At 36.6% G+C, this 19,843-nt stretch overlaps 1 protein-coding gene across 1 annotated transcript in view; it reads left to right on the top strand.

The window, feature by feature from the left end:
* LOC108601257 (maternal protein pumilio) overlaps positions 1 to 19,843 on the top strand; it is a 45,591-nt gene that overhangs the window by 8,348 nt on the left and 17,400 nt on the right. Inside the window, exons 3-7 of the mRNA XM_033293906.1 lie at positions 8,659 to 8,900; positions 10,444 to 10,570; positions 10,648 to 10,772; positions 13,045 to 13,354; positions 13,434 to 13,565. Of these exons, the coding sequence (XP_033149797.1) occupies positions 8,659 to 8,900; positions 10,444 to 10,570; positions 10,648 to 10,772; positions 13,045 to 13,354; positions 13,434 to 13,565 (936 nt within the window). The remainder of the gene's footprint in view (positions 1 to 8,658; positions 8,901 to 10,443; positions 10,571 to 10,647; positions 10,773 to 13,044; positions 13,355 to 13,433; positions 13,566 to 19,843) is intronic.

Here is a 19,843-nt window from a genome sequence, read left to right as displayed (position 1 = left end):
CGTTTAGCACGTTTTTCCAAATTATACATACATATGTATGTATGTATGTATGTATGGATGTGTGCGTGTGTATATAACGACAGCTGTATGTGTGCACGCCGGTCGTCGCGACTTTATAAAAAGAGAGCACAAGCAATTGAAAGGCGTAAAAACAAACCGAGTGTTTTTTGCATAAAAGCAAATAAAAATATAAAAATAAATGTGTAAATAGTGTTACAAAAACACACATATACAAAAATATTCGTGTACATATGTATATTAAATGTATTATTTATGTGAAAAGTGCAGCTGTTGTGTGTTTGCTGCAACAAAAATTTTAAAAATCAATAACAAAATTTATACAGTATACAACATATAAATAATAAATCTACGGCTGGATAAATTTAGCACCAAGCAACAACAAAAACAACAAAAGCCAACTAAAGAAGCCTGTGTAACGTGTTTTGCGTTTGTGTGGCTCACTCTCGCGCTCTCGCTCTCTCTCTTCTCCTCTCTGGTCGGATCTTTAATTCTTTTGCCGTTGTGTGTGTGTGTAAACTTAAGCAGGCCTACTCATGATGCTACTGCACGATTTTCTGTTGGATGCGCGCACTGCCGAGGATGTTGCACTCACACAGGAAATGGTAAAGCAACATACCTTGTTTTTTATCATTCTCTCTCTCTCTCTCTCTCTCTCTCTCTCTCTGTCACTTTGCACTGTTGCTGTTGCACTGTATTTACTCTTTGATTAGCTTGTGCTTGCTTTTGATTGATTGTGCCAAGTGTGCGAGATTTTAGCATTTGATGAATTACTGTGCAGACATCGAGCATTTAAGCTTAGTATAGATACAGATACTTGAGTTGAGCGAACTTGTCAGTGATCGTTTATTGCTTTTCTGTTTGTTGTTTCTATCATTCTATTCTATCAATGAGCTAATTATTCGCAATAACAATTATTATTTGTTAATTGCTTTTGCTGCGAATTGCAATCTGTGCAGCTGCTTTCTATTGAAAATGTGCTAAATTGTTAAGATGTAAACTGTTAACCGTTATATCTATTTGATGCGGCAATCCACTTTGTTTAAAAGTATATACTACAGTGGACGCTCGATATGAAAGTTATACGCCAACATTTCGCAAGCATACATATGTAACTTCAGAAGTTTGACTTGTACGAATTAAACGACTGCTATTCTATAAGTATTAAATATACTATATAAAAATAGGTAGCATTAAAATAATTGCTGAATATCAAATAGATAGTAATGTCGTTTAAACTAGCTCATCAATCTGAATAACAGTTTTTTTTTTTATTGTAGTTCCATCTAAAATCTCAACAACCAATGGTAATCAATTTGTATGTTTCAAATGTATTTGTAAAACAGTTTTACTATTAATTTATATGAAAGCAACAAATGGTTCTATTGTTGCTAAAGTTTTAGCCTCAATAACAATAGTGCGCTGCCATTCATAGCCCACCCACTTCATTGGCTAATTTACTCACTGAATTCGCTTTAATAAGCAATACCATAACGCAAATCCAAATAAATAAAGCAATAAAGTATGTGTATGTATATTCTGTTAATATCTCACAGACAAAATAAAAACAGCCGAACAATTATTTTTGTAGCAGTTTATATTTATTCTGTTTTCGCCACTGCTATCAGCAACACACAAAAAAGAAAGAGAAGAACCCAAAATCCGTACCCCCAACCACAGCCTACCACTTACCAGTTACCAGCTACCAGCAGTAAACAGCCGGCAGCTCTATGGTCTGAGTTCTTGTGCTGTGAGTTTTCATAGATAACAAGTGGGTGCATTAAAGTTGGGCGCAACCAACTTTTATATACACTTTGACTTCGCTATTGGTCAAAGCTTGTGTGATTTATTTTTAAATTTCGTTTTTTTTTTGTGGTCGGTTAATGGAGCACAACTTCTATACCAAATTTTGTTGCTCTAGCATTTCTAGTCTCTGAGTTCTTGTTGCTCATACAGACGGACGCACTCAGTTTGTCTTGCTGATCAAGAATATATATGCTTTATGGAGTCTGTCACGCCTCCTTCTCCCTGTTACATACATTTGCACAACTTCATGCTACCCTTTTGCATTTTTTATTCAAAATTTCAAAGTGTATAAAACGCTTTTGCTTTTGCTTTTGCGGTTCCTATTGCCCAGGCAGCGGCAATTGTTTATATGCATTTCACGTAGTTTAACCCTAGCGGGGGGAAAAAATAAAACACAACTAGCATGTGATGGGGCACAACAGAACAAAAATTGTGAAAAGTGTGGTGCGAGGAGCACCAAAGGGTCGCATAGTTCTCTTCTCCATTGTATATTATACATATATGTAGAAAAACATATATACACATACATAAATGTATAAATGTTATGCTGCCTGCCCCGATACTGGTTTTCTTCTTTATTTCATTTTTTAGGCAGAAATTTACATGAAAATAAATATTTTCCGGTTTCAATTATATGCAATGTGCATTTGTATGGTCTGTCTGTATGTCTGTCTGTCTGTCTGTCTGTCTGTTTATTTGTGAGTTTGTCTCCCTAGCTTTGTCTAGCCTATTTCACGCTTGATTACATTTGACTCGCTGCCTGATTAGCTAAATATTTAATGCACAGCGATAGGGCGTGGCCAAAGGTAATGCTCGGCTCTTACTGCTGATGATGACAACTATATATGTATATAGAGTCAAGGCAGCAATCAATTAAAAACAAATTTAATGGGCAAACATAATAAGGTCTTGCAAAATATTTGATTACACTGCCTAATTAGTTAAATAATTAATGGCCATCCAAAGTGTGTAACTTTGGTATTTGCTAAATTATTCAACATTCCTTACAAACTGCGATTGCAAACAAAAGAAATCTATGCAGAATGTTTTTCAATTGGAATGAGAGAGAACGGGCTCTCTCTCGCTCTTCCAAGGCATGAACAGCTGTTGTTGCTTCTTAGCCAACAGCCAAAAGGGGGGGTGAACACAACGGAGACAGCTGACGACGCAAGAGCTGACAGTTAACTGGGCGTGTGGGCGTGTCAGACAAATCCAATAAACACCATTGAATTGCGTATAAAGCGAAGTGTATAAAGAGACAAGTGCAAGCCACTAGGCTAAAGCTTTGCAGTCACGTAACTGACTTTGCAACATTCGTAAGTTTGTAACTTAAAAATAACTTTGGTCTAGTACACCTTTTATGCTTAAAATATAAACATTTTTCTGTCGAAAAATACATTTGTTTATTTCATTTGCGTCGCATTTAAAATGTTTTCAACGCCAGCGAAAAAAGCTGCGCAATGTAAATCTATTTATCGCTTTTCAAGCTTGCCCAGCTCCTTCTCATCCTTTGCGTCAGGCTCTAAGGGAAGGGGCAAGGGGTTGTGGCAACCCAAATAAATATATGCATAAGAGTCATCGATTGAAAAGCGCAATAAACGCATTTATCAGCGCTTACTTTTGTTTCTTTTGACCAAGAACATGCATACACATAAACTCACACAACTATATATACGTTTAGTCATGTTAAAATCGTAAAAATCAATAGAGAGTTACGCCCAAAAATGTAAGATACGGTGACTGCTCGTTAAGATAAAAAGCGTTCGCTACAAAAATGAGTATTTTATTTATTATTTACATTTTTTTTATTTGTACATAAAATTGAGTATTATATTTATTATTCCTTATTTTTTTTTTAAATTTTGATTTACATTTTTCTTTGCACTTTTTTAAAAACTTATAAAATATATAAATTTGTATTGCCGATTTAAATAAGTATATAAAATTATTTATTCATATGTAGTACATGTTGCTTTTTTTTTTTTTATTTTTTTATGATATTTTTGTATTTGTATCCTTGTGTTTTATTGTTTTTAATTTGAACAAGTTTTCGTTATTACTTTCGAAATGTAATCTGCATTTATCAGTAGCTTAATATAATTTTTTATAATCTAATGAAAGTTCACTGTAATCTTGAGCCTTGAGCGTGTGTCCTGCGACTCATTTTTTAGTAAATATAACTTCTTGAACTGCACTGCTCTGCCAGCAAATAAATATAAATTTATGTTGTTTTTGCTGTATTGTAAGCATTGAACATTATCTTGATTATGTTATGACATGCCACGCCCACATTGGCACGTAACTCTTTCGACTGCCTGGCAGCCAGGATATAAAGAACTATAAAACTGTCAGACTGTTAAATCTCTGCCTCTCCACTGTTGTTCGCTTTCCCTCTCTCTCTCTCTCTCTCTCTGTCTCTGTCTCTCACTTGCGTGTAGTTCACTCTTGTTGATTTTTCCCTTACTGGCGGAATTTTCATTGCTTTGCTTTGCTTTGGCTTACTCGTTGTTGCTTTTTGCTTTTCATATGACACGCTAAAGGTCTTTGCACCTGTCAAGCACGTAAGGTGGCAAAAAATTCAGAATTTCCAAACCCAACGAGCTCGAACCAAAAAGCAAAAACCCTCTTTGCTTTGCTGTGGCCTCAAAGACCTGTAAATTGTTTGACTTTAACAAGTGTTGGTCGAGTTTCTAGACATTTGTTGCCATGAGTCGCTTACGCGAATTTATTTTTATTTTCGCATTAGTATTACCATTTTTAGTGCGGAAATATTTAAAACAATAGGTGCGCGTATTTAAAATGCTCTATGCACGAAGGTGCTTAGAAGTTCTTTGCATTTTGCCTCAGAGTAGTGTAGAGTACTTTTTAAATTTTTAAACATAGTAATCAATTTCATAAATGCACTTAAAATGTTGTGCAGTGTATTTTACAAGTCGTTTTATTATCTTTGCCCAGACAAAATGAATTCAAAGTCAACTGCTCAAAATATGGACACATTTTAATGTTGTGCCTGTGTCTGTGTTGTTTGTAATGTTGTTTAGCCAGTATTTTGGTCAATGTTTGTTGGCTAATAAATGTGTCAAGTGCATTGTTAATTTCATTATTTGTTTAATATTTTTTGATTGTTTAGGTATTGCTCACATATGCAATTAAAATCTTATTTTTAACATTCATACGTTTTGAGAGCTTTAATTATGTCTCTCAGCCGAAAATTCGCATTTATTTTTATTAGATTTATTAATAATTGAGTTAATTTAAGGCAGCTGATAATAGAGATTTGGCTTACAAATGAAATTTGATTATTAAAATAGCACAAGAATACAAAATAAGCTGCATAAAACGCATAAATAAAAAAAACTGAATCATTTATTTATTGTCTTTCGCTACAAAATGTAGATCTACAGTTTTATTATTTCACATACAGTAACGACTCGTAACTAAGACATGCTTCATTCAGCTTTGTTTACTGTCGATGTTACGAAACTTTTGACTACCTTGACATATAAAATATATTCCTCATAAACTGTGCGATCCATTCCTAGCAATTTGCTTGGAAGATATTACGTGAGCACTGCTTTCTACGCGTTATCAAGCTTTTAACAAAATTTATACAGAATCAAGTAAGTGCATCAAAGCTGGACGCAACCAACTTTAATATACACTTTGACGATCGTTCTGAAATTCGGTATCACTAAAAAATAAAGACTTGTGTTACTTATTTTAGATTTTTTCCGAAATTTTTTGTGAGCGTAAATCGATTTTTTTTCACTTCTGAGAAAGAGCAAGGAAATTTTGATTTCAAAAATATAATCGAATTGGAAATAGGAAAAAAAACTTATATAACAAATTTGGTTGCTCAAGCTCTTATAGTGTCTGAGTTCTTGTTGCTCATACAGGCAGACGGCTCAGTTTATTTTGCTGATCAAGAATATATATAGTTCATGAGGTCATGAGGTGCCACGCCTCCATCTACCTTTTCCATTTTTTCTAAAAATGTGCCAAGTGTATAATAACATAAATAAATGTAAATGTTTACGTTATGATTAGTATGAGAGCCAGGCCCGGCCCAATTTGTTTTGCTGACATTTAGCAGAATATGAAATTATAACTGCTGGATGAATGAAAAATATACCGGATTGCTTCTAACTCAGGTTTTATTTCTAATTTTTTTGCAAATATGCATTGCACATATAAAAACTGAGCTAATGCCTTTGAATTTTTAAAAATTGGCAAAATATATTCATAGCTGGCATTATTTTAATTTACTTACGCATAAACCAAACTATTTAAAATATAAATACACAAAATATTGTAAAATGAAATTGTTGCTTTTATTTGTCAACTGGATTGGAGTGGCATTTTTTATTTTATGCTGCTGCTTGTATTTATTATTGTTGTTGAGCCTATTTTTGCACCCCCCCACCCTCAGCCCCTTTAGCGGCTTATTTGCTTGTTATTGTTGTGCGCTCTCTCCTACACGCTCTTTTGCGTTCTTTGCTTTGTTTTTTCATTCTACAACAGCATTTTGTTTGTGCCTTGTCGATTATACGATGCGATGTATGTATTTCGTTATTTGCTTTAGCGGCGTTCTTCGTCAATTTCTTGTTGTCTTTTTGGCCTGGTCTTTTGCCTCTCACGCATGTTTTCGGGGCCGGTTTACATTGTGCGCGGCGCTCTCTCACTTTTTCTCTCTCTCTCTCTCTCTCTCTCTCGCCGCCCTATGAGTCGCAAGTATTTTACATTTTGCCGCTGCTGCTCTCTTCACAGTCAAGGACAAGTTAATGAACGGATTTATTGGTTGTTGTTGCTGTTGTAATGCTTACCAAGAGTCGTCTGTCTTTATTTTTTTCATTTTTTATTTTTGTTTAAGAGGCTGTTTTCAGAATATTTCTAGCCACATTTGTTGACTCAATTGCTTAGTAGGTTTATTTTCTTTTGACTGCTTATTCATTAAAAATTATTGTTGTCGGTTTATTTATGCAAATTAACTTTTCTTCAATTATTTTATTTCTTTTATTTACTGGCTTTTTGTTGAATGAAGTCGCCAAAAGTGCAAGAGTAGCATTAACATATTTTGCTGTCTCTTTGTTGCTCATTTTTTGCATTGTTTATATATTTTTCTTTTATTTTTGCTGTCTGTGGCAATTTATTTTTACACTACAGCGTTCGAAGTTAAATAAAAAATATTTAACTCTTAACGATTTGTCATGTATGTGGGCGGCCAAAGATTTAAATAAATGACCCAAATTACGCATACGCACTGTACACAATTATGTTTTGACATTTTCATTATGAAGAGCTACGAATTTCGTTAAAATACATTTATTTTTAGCTTTACAATAAAAATAATCAAAGTAGTCGAGCCAATTTTTTAAGAGATTTAAAACTATGTATGTTTAATGATTATCAAATAAAAAATGCATGGAAAAGTTCAACAAATTCTGGGACCACAAAGCTAATTTTTTAATAAATTGAACTCTTTTTGGATACTGACACGCTCTGTGTGTCGCTAATCAAAATTTAACAAGTTTGCCTTTATGCATGTCAAAAGTTGCGAACTTGATTGGTTGACTGATGGTTGGATGGGTGGTTGGTTGGTGGGGCTGTGGGTTGGATTGGGTCGCGTTTTGTGTGACATTTCCTCATGTTACATATTTCATGAGACTTGGCGTGGAGCTTTGCCGCCAACACATTCACCGAACTGTTGACTGTTGCGTGTTGCAGGCCGCGACTGCCGCCTGCTGGGCTCGACTTTTGTCACACACGCATTTGCTTGCCACACTGATGGGGCATTTTGAATATTTAAAACCAAATTGCCAGCACTTGTCGCGGGGCACGTGTTGCGTCGACTTGACGCATTATGACAACCAATTCTCTCTTGGCATAAAACTTAATTAGTTGGCCTGCCTTTTGTGTTTGTGGTTTGAAATTTCGGTTTGGGTTTAGGTCCTGCTGCGCGGATTTTATTTAAGTATGGCCTGGCCGTTGGGTTTATCAATTGTTGGATGGTATTTAGAACTTGATTTTGTTTTTAATTTAATTCAACGAGCGTTGACAAAGAGCTGCTATATATTTGGATTATATTTTTGATATATTTAATTGCAGAAACTATGAATATTCATTGGGCATATATAATTTAATATCATGATTTTCATATTAAGTTTTTTTTTCTTATAAGAATTGGAAATATTATCATCGTTTATGGAACCTATGACCCTCTAAGAAATTTAAAGCAGTTCGCTTAACTATCTTTTTGAAAGTTAATTTACTAGGTTATTTGGATTGACTATTTCTTCAAAAAGGATATTCATAATTAGTCTTAATAAATGTGAGGATAACTTGATTAATGGAAAGTTTATCGAAACGAGAAATGTATTTGTAAATTTATTAAGCATTAAACTAATAAAAACTGCTGCTAACTGTCACGCATTCAAGTGCAGTTAATTAAATTTCATTAACTATACGCTCTGACTGCAGGATGTGGGGGCTGGAGTAAAGGGTTAGGACTTGTCGCAGGAATGAAAACAAGTGACAATGTCAGAAGGCGACAGTGAAATGTGGCATTTAAGTAGACAGCAGAGATAAAAGTTTGCAGAGGCAGAGAGTTGAGCTTATTGGGATTAGCAAGCATGGAAATGCCAAACAAAGTTATCTCAGCAGCTGCAGGACAGCGTAAGCGCCAACAGGACATAGTAAGAGTAACTGCATGGATGGAGAGGAAGCAAAGCAGTAAAGCAAATTATTGATAATTAAATGATTCAATTTGCAGTTGAGCAATTTCCAAGCCAGAAGAGCTTTAATTTATGTTTTTTTTTTTGTATCTTTTTATTGCAGATAACCACATCGGCCGCTAAAAAGTTGTGGGAAAAATCAGATGGAAAAGGTGGCGCATCCAACACACCTGGCGGTCCTTTAAATCCATTGCAAATACCCGGCGTTGGTGATCACCATTCAAATGTCTGGAAGGATCCAACTTGGTCCACACAGAGCGAGAATATTCTGGCTCCGCCCAGGCCGCGTGTTTACGCACATGCTGGCCCGGATTCATCGAACAGTGGCAACGCTGGCATTTTAAGGTGAGCAGCAGCTTTAATTTACATTTGCGCATACAAATTCAAAGAAAAGAATTTAAAAACATATACTTCAATCTGAATTAAGTAAACATATCATCGGCTTTTTATCAGAATGTAGTAGCGATACGAAATGCATAAGCAGTGTTGCCATATTAGCTTATTATAAGCTAGATTGAGCTTTTTTGAAAATGAAATAGATTCTAGAATTTGCAATTAGCTTATAGCTTGAAATCTATTGCATAATTGATTGGGTTTTCCCCAATCCTTGCAACGAATGTTGGGTCTGTTTAACACTCCCAATCTATAAGTTTATCAAATCTAAAAATAAATATAAATAAAAATATTTGATGTAATCTTTTATCGTCGACTGTTTATAGTTGACATTAAATAAATAAATAAAATAAAATAAAAATAAAAATGGTCACTATATGGCAAATCTACTTCTACTGAAATTTCTAGGCACTGACATGTTTTTTTACTCATGAATTTAGGTCTCAAATATCTTTTCAATAGTATGCGACTTTTTTTTAAAATATTATTAATTATTATTATCTATTAGTAGTAAATCAAGAGTACCCTTTGTAGTGAATACATTCCATCAATTTCATATTATTATCAATATTAATTTTAGAAATATATGCGATATTTGATTTGAGGCTTGGTTTTTTATTTGTATGCCATTCTTTTACATTTGGTATAAATGGAGATTATTTATATACTATAAATATCCGTGTAGCTTATCAATTCGGATTGTAACTTCCATTATAATTACCACTCAGTTCAGGTATCAAGTTATGCAGAAAACTTGCCTTAGAAAGAGGGAGCTATGAGTCAATCAGATTGGCTAGTCTTGAGTTATTATTGGATTAGTCACCCACTCGACCGACCTCAATAATTAGGCTCTCTCTGACTAGTAGGGTATAAGACGCAAGCGTGATATCGGAGTTATATATATTGATATGTATTTTCTGATGCAGCTTGCCTGATGAATACAAAATTCGTATTTAATATATCAATTTAGAAAGCCATGGAAAAAATTATCTTTATTTTGAAATCCTCTTTGAGTCGGCTGTGCATTTTAAATCGGGGATGTTTTACAGTTAAATGCGTAACCATATTGGTAAAAATAATAGAAACGCACTCAGGCTATTGTTATTGTTGCTCTAAATTTACAGTTTTGTAAAAAAACGTTTTAGGTTAATTTTTTTTATTTAAATTAATCGGAGAGCTTTTAATGTAAAAATAGCGTAAGACCAATCGTCTATTAACTTTCATATCCATAGTCTTAGCCAGACCCTTAAATAATGGAATTTTTCCTTTTTAGAAATGTTAGATATAAAAAAAGTTCTAGTCAAAAATAATTGAAAAAAATAGACCCAATAAAAAACAGTATTTTTTATTCCCAACATTATAATTGTTTTTAATTTTAGTTTTGGCATGCTTGTTATTATATTCTTTTGTCTATTAAATTTAATAATTTATATAATTTATATTATTTTAGATCATATGTTTTTATAACTAATGTTGTCTTTTACTTGTTTTGCAGTCCACGCGATTCGAATTGCGTGCAAATCGTTGAATATGTCTTGGGCGGCTCGCCCACCAACAAGGAGAGTCCTTTGTCGGGCTTGGAGCCACGTTTGCGCAACTTGAAGTTTGATGACAACGATAAGGTCAGCAGCAGTTTAATTTATTATTGTTTATGCATTTAGAGGGCTTATAATTTATTGCGTCTATATATTTATTGCAGTCACATGATGATAAGGAGAAGGCAAATTCACCGTTTGACACAAATGGTTTAAAGAAGGACGATCAGGGCGCAAAAACAAATGGCGTTGGCGCTGTTAATGGCATAGACGATGACAAGGGATTCAAGTAAGTATGGAGCAAAAGACGAGACTCAATTGTTACAAATGGTCTGGGGATTGCTTCTGCTCTTTCTGGTGTCTGCTGTGTCTAGTTGCTGTGCAGAGTCGCCACACGTGGCATTGACATTAGAGCGCTCCTCGCTGCGGCTTCGGCTTCGGCTTGTGGCATATTATGAAACTGGTTTTTGCTTTCAAGGTCTCTGGCTGCAATATTTTAAGTACTGTCTGGCCGGGCAACTGACTGACTGTCAGTTAAGGAACAGGACTGTATCTAAGTTATTTTTGAAAATAAAAATTTCAAACCAAGTGGCGCTGCCTCTTGTGGCATAGAGAAAGAAAGAAAGAAAGAAAGAGCGCTATCAAGCTGTCAGTTCGCTGATTCGCTTGATATATATTTTCTCTCAACCATTCGTCATTTTGTCAAGCTGCCCCACTTGGCCCACATTTGCTGAATTTCGTATTTTTTTTTCACTTGTTTATTGCGCATCTCTTGAGCACTTGCTACAAGTGCTTTATGGCCAAGAGCTTTGAGCCACAAACGGCATAATGGGGTATCTTAGGTTTGTCTGGCAGTTATAGACTGTTGGTTCAAAAGTTCATTTGTAAATAGCATTAACTAGCTGTAGGTCAATTGAAAAACAAAAATTCAATGCTTAAGTGAATAAATAAATACTTAAATTATATTTGAGCCTAAAGTTGCTGTGTGCGTTAATAAAACTTAAATTGAGTTTCAGGCCTCTTAAAGTTTCTGTGCAATTGAAAATCAAGCGAATCGTTCAAACTTCAAACCAGTCATTGTTGCTTTTGTTGTTGTTGTTGCTCTTGCCGGTTTTCTCTTTCAATTGTTGTTGTTGGCTCTGTGAACGTTGCTGGCAATTTCATTGCCGGTCGGCAGCCAAAACGTGTTTCAATGCCAAACGTAATAACTGTTATGATGTAAGTGAATTACAACAACATCAACAACAACAAAAGGCAACAATTTAGACCTATTGAACATTTTATGTTTTGTATGTAATACATTTTCGATTAGTTTGGTATTACCGTTGGTTTCTTTTGCTGCTTTTGTGCGTCTTTTTTTCTTTGCTCACGTTTTGTGCGCGTAATGAAATTTAGTTGCGAAAATTCCGCGGCTGCTGAAATAACAAAAAAAAAAAAAACAGAAACTGTGGCAAGCAACAACAACAGCTGTAGCTAAGTCTGAATTGAGTTGCTGCGGTTACAGTTGCTTGCAGCACCTGCCGACCTACTGAGCCAGCATTGGTCAGCTTGCTGTCTGTCTGGCCTGCTAACTTGGTCAACTGTCGACCTTTTTATTTATTTTTGGGCGTTTGGCACTTTCTTTTCGTAATGAAAGTGAAAAGTTGGTTCTTGCATAAGAGATAAATTTGATTCTTGGGCTAACAAGCGAGTGGGAACTTTGCCAAGTTGAGCTGACCGCATGCTTTAGGCCAATGCACTTGCTTAGCTTTTAATTTAATAATCTACAGTGGTCTATTTCATTGTATTGTTAGCAGCAGCACAAGTTAGTCACACTCGTTACAGTTGCAGAAGCACTGCAGTTCAGCTCAAACGCCTTTTTCGTGTTAATGACCCGAACGATAAAATTGTAGCAAATGTTGAAGCCAAAGCGAGTTGTGAGTCACGAAACTCACACACACACACGCACACATACATATGCACATATAACTTAGTTGCATTGACACGCGCTATGAATGAAATAAACTTTAGTAGCTATTGTTAGTCAAACGCAATAATTTAAACACATACGAACAGATTTCAAACTGTGTGCAGCTATTTGATATTTTACTTTAATTTCAATTTGCATTTTAAGCGCCGTTGTATTTTTATATTGTTGCTGACGTCATGTTGTGAACAAGTTTGCTGCTTAAGTCATTCGTTTATAATTAAACAGCTGCTCACAATTGCTGACTAATAAATTATTGTAAGCAGCCAAATAATTTGACTTGCCAAAATATTATTTCATATGCAATAATTTGTGTAATTATCAAGTTTGTTATTGTTTTAGTTCCGAATGCTAGAGCACAGTTTTATGTGCACTGTGCTGAATGTACTAAAAAATCTAGCAGAGACATTAACCAGTATTGGTTCAATACATTGCTAAGCGAGTTGCAATCCAGTTTAGGTTTGAGTCCGAACTGTACACCAAACACACACACCAAACCAAACGCTCTAAAACTGTGTGGATTCTATTATTCATAGCAGGCATTCCAAACTTTAATTGCAAACTGCGCATTTGATTAATTTTGCAATTTTCACAGTCGCACTCCCGGATCACGTCAACCATCGCCCGCTGAAGAGACACTGCCACGCCCACCGAATTTGCTCGATCCCACACAGCATGGCTGCTTTCCACAAATGCCACACTTCAATCACATGCTCATGGATCATGGACAGGGCATGGGCGCTGGCGGCGCTTTAGGCGCCGTCGGTGGCAACAATTCAGGTGCCGGCGGTAGCGCTGCCGCCGCAGCTGCCGCATACGCGCATCAACAGATGGCAGCGCAAATGAGTCAATTGCAACCGCCAATGATGAATGGAATTGGCGCTGGCATGCCAATGGCCGCACAGGTGAGCAATATTACTTTTGAGTCGCATTGGGGCTTGCATTCGAATTTTGTGATTGTGAATTGGAATTTTGATTTTGCAGTCACCCATGTTGAATCATCAGGGCGCACAGGCCGGCGGGCCTAATCATATGGAATCTCCTGGCAATTTGTTGCAGCAACAACAGCAGCAGCAGCAGCAGCAGCAACAGCAGCAACAGAATTATGATGTACAGGTGAGTGCGTTAAGTTTTGAGTGCGCAACAATATAATAAAGGGGGCCCAAGCATTTGCATGCATTTTTAATAGCCTACTTTTGTGGGCGGTGGCATTAGCTAACATAACGAGGTCATGCATGTGTGCGAGTGTGAGTGAGTGAGTGGACTTTGAATTCCCCGCTGCAGCTGCTAATTTACCACATCCGTTTGAAATGCAGTTGTAGCCACGGCGGCCTCTTGTTGTCCCCTGGCAGCCATTTCCGGCGTAAGCTAAAACAACAACAACACAACTACAACTACAACTGACAGCGTGAGTCCTCTGCCCCGCTCAAATGCAATTTATTTCGAAACGAAACGGAAATCGGATTTATTAGCCGCAAAATTGCTTTTAAGCCAAAGCTGACCATTTTTGCAGTGACTCTCAAACCACAACACAACTCAACACAACACTAAGAGCCCCTCACACACACACACACACACACACACACAGTTTGTAATACTATTTGGCCGTTGCTTTGGCTCTTTATCTTACGCTTTAAAGTTAGCTTGAGCTCAAATTGAAAATCAATATGCGACTGTTGCTGTTGCAGCTGCAGCTGCAGCTTCTGCGCTATCATACGTTGCACTCTGAGCTCTCTCTGTGTGAGCCTGGCCTGGCAGCAAATTGACATTTCCACACTTTAGCTGAGGCTTGTGTGCAATCTGCACTTCCGCCTTTTGGTAGCTTTTGTCGCCATTTTGCTGTGGCTCTGGCTGTGGCTGCTGCTGCTGCTGTTGCCTTTTGTCTTTTAACTTGCAACTTGCTGCAACTTTATCGTTGCACTTTTTGCCATTTTGCCCTTGTGGTGTCACTGGCACTGGCACAACGTCTGCCACACACACACACACACACACACAGAGAGAGATGCATGCACAGTAAATTGCGTCAATGCAACAAACAGTTGCAGCTGATGTCATTACGTTGCAAGCTTAAAATATGCTTGACTTTGCCGCAGTGTGGCAATACGATTGGCCTGGCTCTCGACTCAGCTCTTAGCATGCATTTGATATTTGGGCAAAACTCAATTAAGATTTTGGTTTTCCAATACAAAATGCTGCTATGATGATGGTCTTTACACTTTTGTGTTTTGCATGCTGTGTGGTTTTATTTTTAATCTGAAAATCTGTGCAGTCTTTTGCAGTTTTAATTGATTTATCGTTTGACTTTTTCTTTACTTGGTTATTAGCTTCGGCTGCAATTATTTGCGCAAACATTTTTCTTCATTGCATTGATTTATTTTTGGTTCTTGTGATTCTTTTTTGGTCAAATTGAAATTTATATTGATGATACTTTGGTTTGATTGTCTGTCTGTCTCTCTTGGCAAGCAGTTTGCATTTATTTCAAAAATATATACAGCATACGTTGTTGTCCTGTAGTCCTGAAGTCCTGTGTGTTGTGGTCGCTCTCTCTCTCTCTCTCTCGCTTGCACATAAATAATGATTTCTTTGTCATTTGTACAGCTGTCGACTCCGTGTGCATCTGAGTGTAACTTTGGCACTGTCTACTTAGTTGCAACATATGCAGCATGCAACATGCGGGTCTGCCACATCAAATGCATATGCAATTGTTGCTATCTTGAAAGAAAAGTAAAGCAGCTTGCATGCAATTTACAAATTTCTTAAGAGTTTTTAAAGCAACAAAAACCTCAAGCGTCAAGTTTTCTTTCTTCAATTCAGTTACTATTATTGCAAACGCTGTAAAGGCTTTTTAATTAAACTAAATGTTGATAATAAAATTTAAATTTTATAGGTTTCATGTCGTTAAATAAAATATTGTTTGCTTGTCGCTGCTCTTATTGCTATTTTCTCTTTTTTATTTCTTATGCTTAACAAAGGCTTTTCTCATACGTCGAAATCGTTGCATTGTGTCGTCGCATAAAGCTTTGCCACATGCCACATACTTTGCATGCAGCTCGTCAGCTCTTGTGGGGTGTTAATATTGAACTGCCATTTAATAAGAAATATGCGCGAAAATTGCGAATAAAAATAAAATAACGACGCAGTGAGGCTACAAAGCCGCCTTGAGTTGAGTGCAAGTAGCGGTATCGAGGACATTATTTATTATCGTCAACATATTGTCCTTATCGATGCAACGCTGTCCTGTCGCCTTTGCTTGCTGCGCTTTCAACTTTTATACAGCACATATGAGTTTTTATTTATGACCGCAGCCGCTTTATGTAAAATATTTTAAACAATATTTAACATGTGATAGCATTTTTAATGTCAGCTTATAAAATCTGAAATATATACAATAGGTTCTTATAGTTTATAGTTCCATTGAATGCACAGGGTCTCAAAGTGTCGATTGCGCCCGACGTAACGTTTAGTTTTTAATATCGCAAACAAACTTTCTTTATTTATTTCTAACAGCTGCGAGTTTTTTTTTTATTTTATAATACATCATAACTGAGCTAAATGCTTCAACTGAAGCATAAAAAACTTTGCTAATTTTCTCATGCTAATAAGATGAAGAAAGATATAAAAAAAAACAAATCGAAACATAACAGACATTTTAAACTTGGCTCGTAAAGCAATTAAAACTGCGGCTTAGCCTTTGGGCCACAAAAAAGCAACAACTTGACGGCCTATGCCTCTTACTTTCATTATTATTGCTTTGCTTTTGTTTCCGCTCCATTTGAGTGCATTTGTGTGTTAATCAGTCAATTGAAGTGAGGCTCAAGCCCAGTGCTTAGCTTACAACATTGTGCATTGTGCTTTGATCAGAGAGTCTTTGTCTTGATTGTTTTTATTTTTGCATGACTTATGCTAACTTGTCTGCAAGCGTTTGAAGCTTAAGCTGCTGCCAGTGCTTTACATTTTGATGGGATTATAAAATACATTTGAATGTAAGTCTTGTTGCGAAATTAAAATAAAAGCTTTTGCTGCTGCTTTGTAGAATTATTTATGATGCAGAAATCGTTAATTGAGCTCGAAAATTACTAGTGGATATTAAATTATGAATGCCTGAAGCTTAAAGCATAAAACATTTGTTTAAAATGCGGTTATACTTTTTTAGTTTTTTGTCAACAACAAATGAATGCATCTAAACAAATAATTTATGCATGCAAATCCGCGTTGCAAAAAACTCAAATTTATTAAGCAATGCGTTAAAAAAAAATTAAAACAAGTGCTAATAGTTTATGGCTCTTGTTGTTGTTGTTGTTGTGCATAATTTGCATAAAATTTCATTTAAATCAATAAAGTGCATTGCAGCTGCTGCTGCTACATAAATTTGAACTTAATTAACAGTTAATTAGTGGGAAATGTGCATGAAATTAATGTGCATATGGCAAGTGGCACGTGGCACGTGGCACATATGACACTTTGCAACGGCCACTTGAGCTTCAATTTGCTGCCACAACTTTAAAACAAAGTTGTCAACGTTGCCGCTCGCGCGCTGTTTGCTCATTAATTGCGAATTCGCACACACACACACAAAATTTAAATCGAAACTTGTGGCCTGTCCTAATTAATTTGGCATTTGATAACAGCATTATTTTTCTTCAGCGCCTCGCCATACGTACTGCAATTATTTTGGCCACATTACTAATTAGCATTTATGCGCACGCCAAAACTTGCCAAATGACAGACTCTTGTGGCGCCGAATTGTGGCTGCTAATTGGGCTTTATTGGTGGCAAAAGTCAAGTGAAGCGTGCGATCCACGCAATTGCTTGCTTCCTGCCTTCCTGGCTCACTGGCTGCTCACTGCTTGGCTGTGGTAAGGCCCACTTTTGATTATGATATGCTTCGCTGATAAGAGTTTAACATTTGTTGGTTGCCAAGACGTTCAGCGTTCAGCTGCTGGCTGCTGCCATGGCCACTAGGCCCCCCCCCCTCAAATGCAATTTGTGACATATTTCTTGTGACGCCAAGCAAACCAAAAAGTTTGCCATTTCATTTTTCTGGCTTGACTGCACTCGAACGCCTACGCCGCTTCCTTTCTATATAATTATGCAATTCAAACTCAAATGTTTTCAAGTATGCACTCGCTATGGCAATTGTATGTGCTTGTTTTAGATTTTCACACATAGATTCTAACATGTATATTTATTTATAAGCGACATAAATCGTGAAGTTATTAGATTTTTGTATAATAATTAGTAGGCTACTTTATAGTTACGAACCACTAGGCGTATCATTGATATTAGCATTTAACTTATTTAAAACAAAACTAAATAAAACCCGAAAAACCCCTGGAATCTAAAATCTATAAATATACAGGAGTCCTACAGAAATTAAATCCTCTTGGATTTCACCACGATTTCCCTCATACTAACATTCCAACCATTTCGCGGAACTATTTTCAATTCTTCAAAATTCATTCCTCTTGGATTTCACCACAATTTCCCTCATACCAACATTCCAACTATTTCGCGGAACTGTGTTCAATTCTCCCAAGTTAATTCCTCTTTGATTTTTCTACGATTTACCTCATTGCATTTAATTCACTCCAAGCTCTGTGGCACCTCGAAAATATTCGAGCAGAATTAGTTTCAGCGAAATTCCATTTCACTAGCGATTTCTAAAATCAACCAGAAATGACTAAAATTCGATTTTGATATCTGCGAATAGTTTACTACTTTTTCCATTCTCAACAGGTTTTGAGAATAATTTGACAGCCCTTAGAGGAGTTGGCAGCCTCAAAAAGATTTGCAGGCTGTCAGCTTATGCAAGAGCCTGTCGAAATGCTTATGTGCTGTTAGCTACTTATTGGGCTAATCAAGCGACTGTCTTACCAACAGAAAAAAAAAAAAGAATAGAGGGGAGCATTTGCGAGAGGAGGAGAGTCTGGGAGTAGCAGCTTAATTTGATTAATTACGTCATGCAGAGAGCAATGTTGTCAAATGATTTCACACCATGCTGTTGCTCTCTCGCTCTGCATCTATCTCTCCTTTCACACGCAACCCCTGGCGTGTGATAAGTGCGCCTTTTGTGGCAGGGTGGTGTTGTATATTGTATTACATGACGACAACGATGCCTCTGCATAGAATTTACGACGTAGTTTTTTCTAATTTTTCTATTTAATTAGCAAACGAAAGGCAAAACCAAGTTCGGTATTTTTTTTTCTGCCCCTTCCCTCCCGTCCCTGGTGTATATACAATGTCAATATGCTAGAGTTAGGCGGGGGGGTTAGGGGAGACGTTTAGACAAATGGGTCTTGACTAACTGACAAACTGTTGCCATTTTTGGGGTTTGCGCGCTTGCCTAATGATGTCAGCATGTTAATTAAAGGCAAATTATTTGCTAAAGTTGACGACAAAGGCACAACAGTGGGGCAGTGGCAGTCGCAGTGGGCGTGGCCAGGGGTCACAAGGTGTTGCACTTGTTGTCTGAACTTTAAAGTTTGACAAGTGCCGGCAATTTCCGAAAGTTTTGCATAACTTGGCATATTGATGAGCAGTTAATAAGGGTTAAAAGTAAAACTTGTGACTGTCTGCATAGTTTATCAAATAGTTGATTTTTATAAATTTCAAATTCAACTGCTGCACATAATTGTTTGCAATTTTTCTATATGCTGTACAACACATAATAAATCATATTTTTTGTTGGGCTAACTCAGTTAACTCATTGCTGCTTGGCTAATTCATTCTTGCTGTAACTGTAACTGTAACTGTAACTCCTGTGGGGTTGGCTAGCTGTTGTCAACTGGCGTCCATGCGCCTGTCCTTTCGTTGTTTGCCTGGTTTACAACAACTTTTTCATTAATAGTTAACAAGCTTCATAATTAAGCGCCAGACGTAAGAAGTTAGTTGAGTTTTCTTTTGCTACTTTATCATCATCTCCAACTGCTGTTGTGCTGTCTTCATATATATACATTTATATTATATATATATATATTTGTATTTGTATTTGTTTGTGTTTTTGTACCCTCCGCAATTTGCAGTTACTTTTATGCAACTATCTCGCTCTCACATTATGCCGTTGCATAGCTCTGATAAAAGTATTTTTGCTTCACTACGCTTCAGGTCTGTCAATGACTTTGTTGTTTCATTTCGTTACATTACTTTGCCTGCCATTGAGGCAACGCTCTCTTCGCTTCGCTCCCCTCCGACTCTGTGGGGGCTGTCAGAATATTTCTTAAGCAGTTTTGAAAGCTTGTGTTACCTTTCAGCTGCAGACATACATTCAGTTGCTGACTGCTCATTTTCCAGGCCACTTGTTTGAATATGTGCTGGGCTCACTTTAAAGCTCTTTAAGAGTCACACTCAATGGCGACGGCGGCGCCACACAGTCGTAAATTTAAATTGGCTCATTA

The sequence above is a fragment of the Drosophila busckii genome, chromosome 3R, assembly GCF_011750605.1.
Source record: "Drosophila busckii strain San Diego stock center, stock number 13000-0081.31 chromosome 3R, ASM1175060v1, whole genome shotgun sequence".
Classification (NCBI taxonomy): domain Eukaryota; kingdom Metazoa; phylum Arthropoda; class Insecta; order Diptera; family Drosophilidae; genus Drosophila; species Drosophila busckii.
This window is presented reverse-complemented; position numbering and strand designations above follow the sequence as displayed.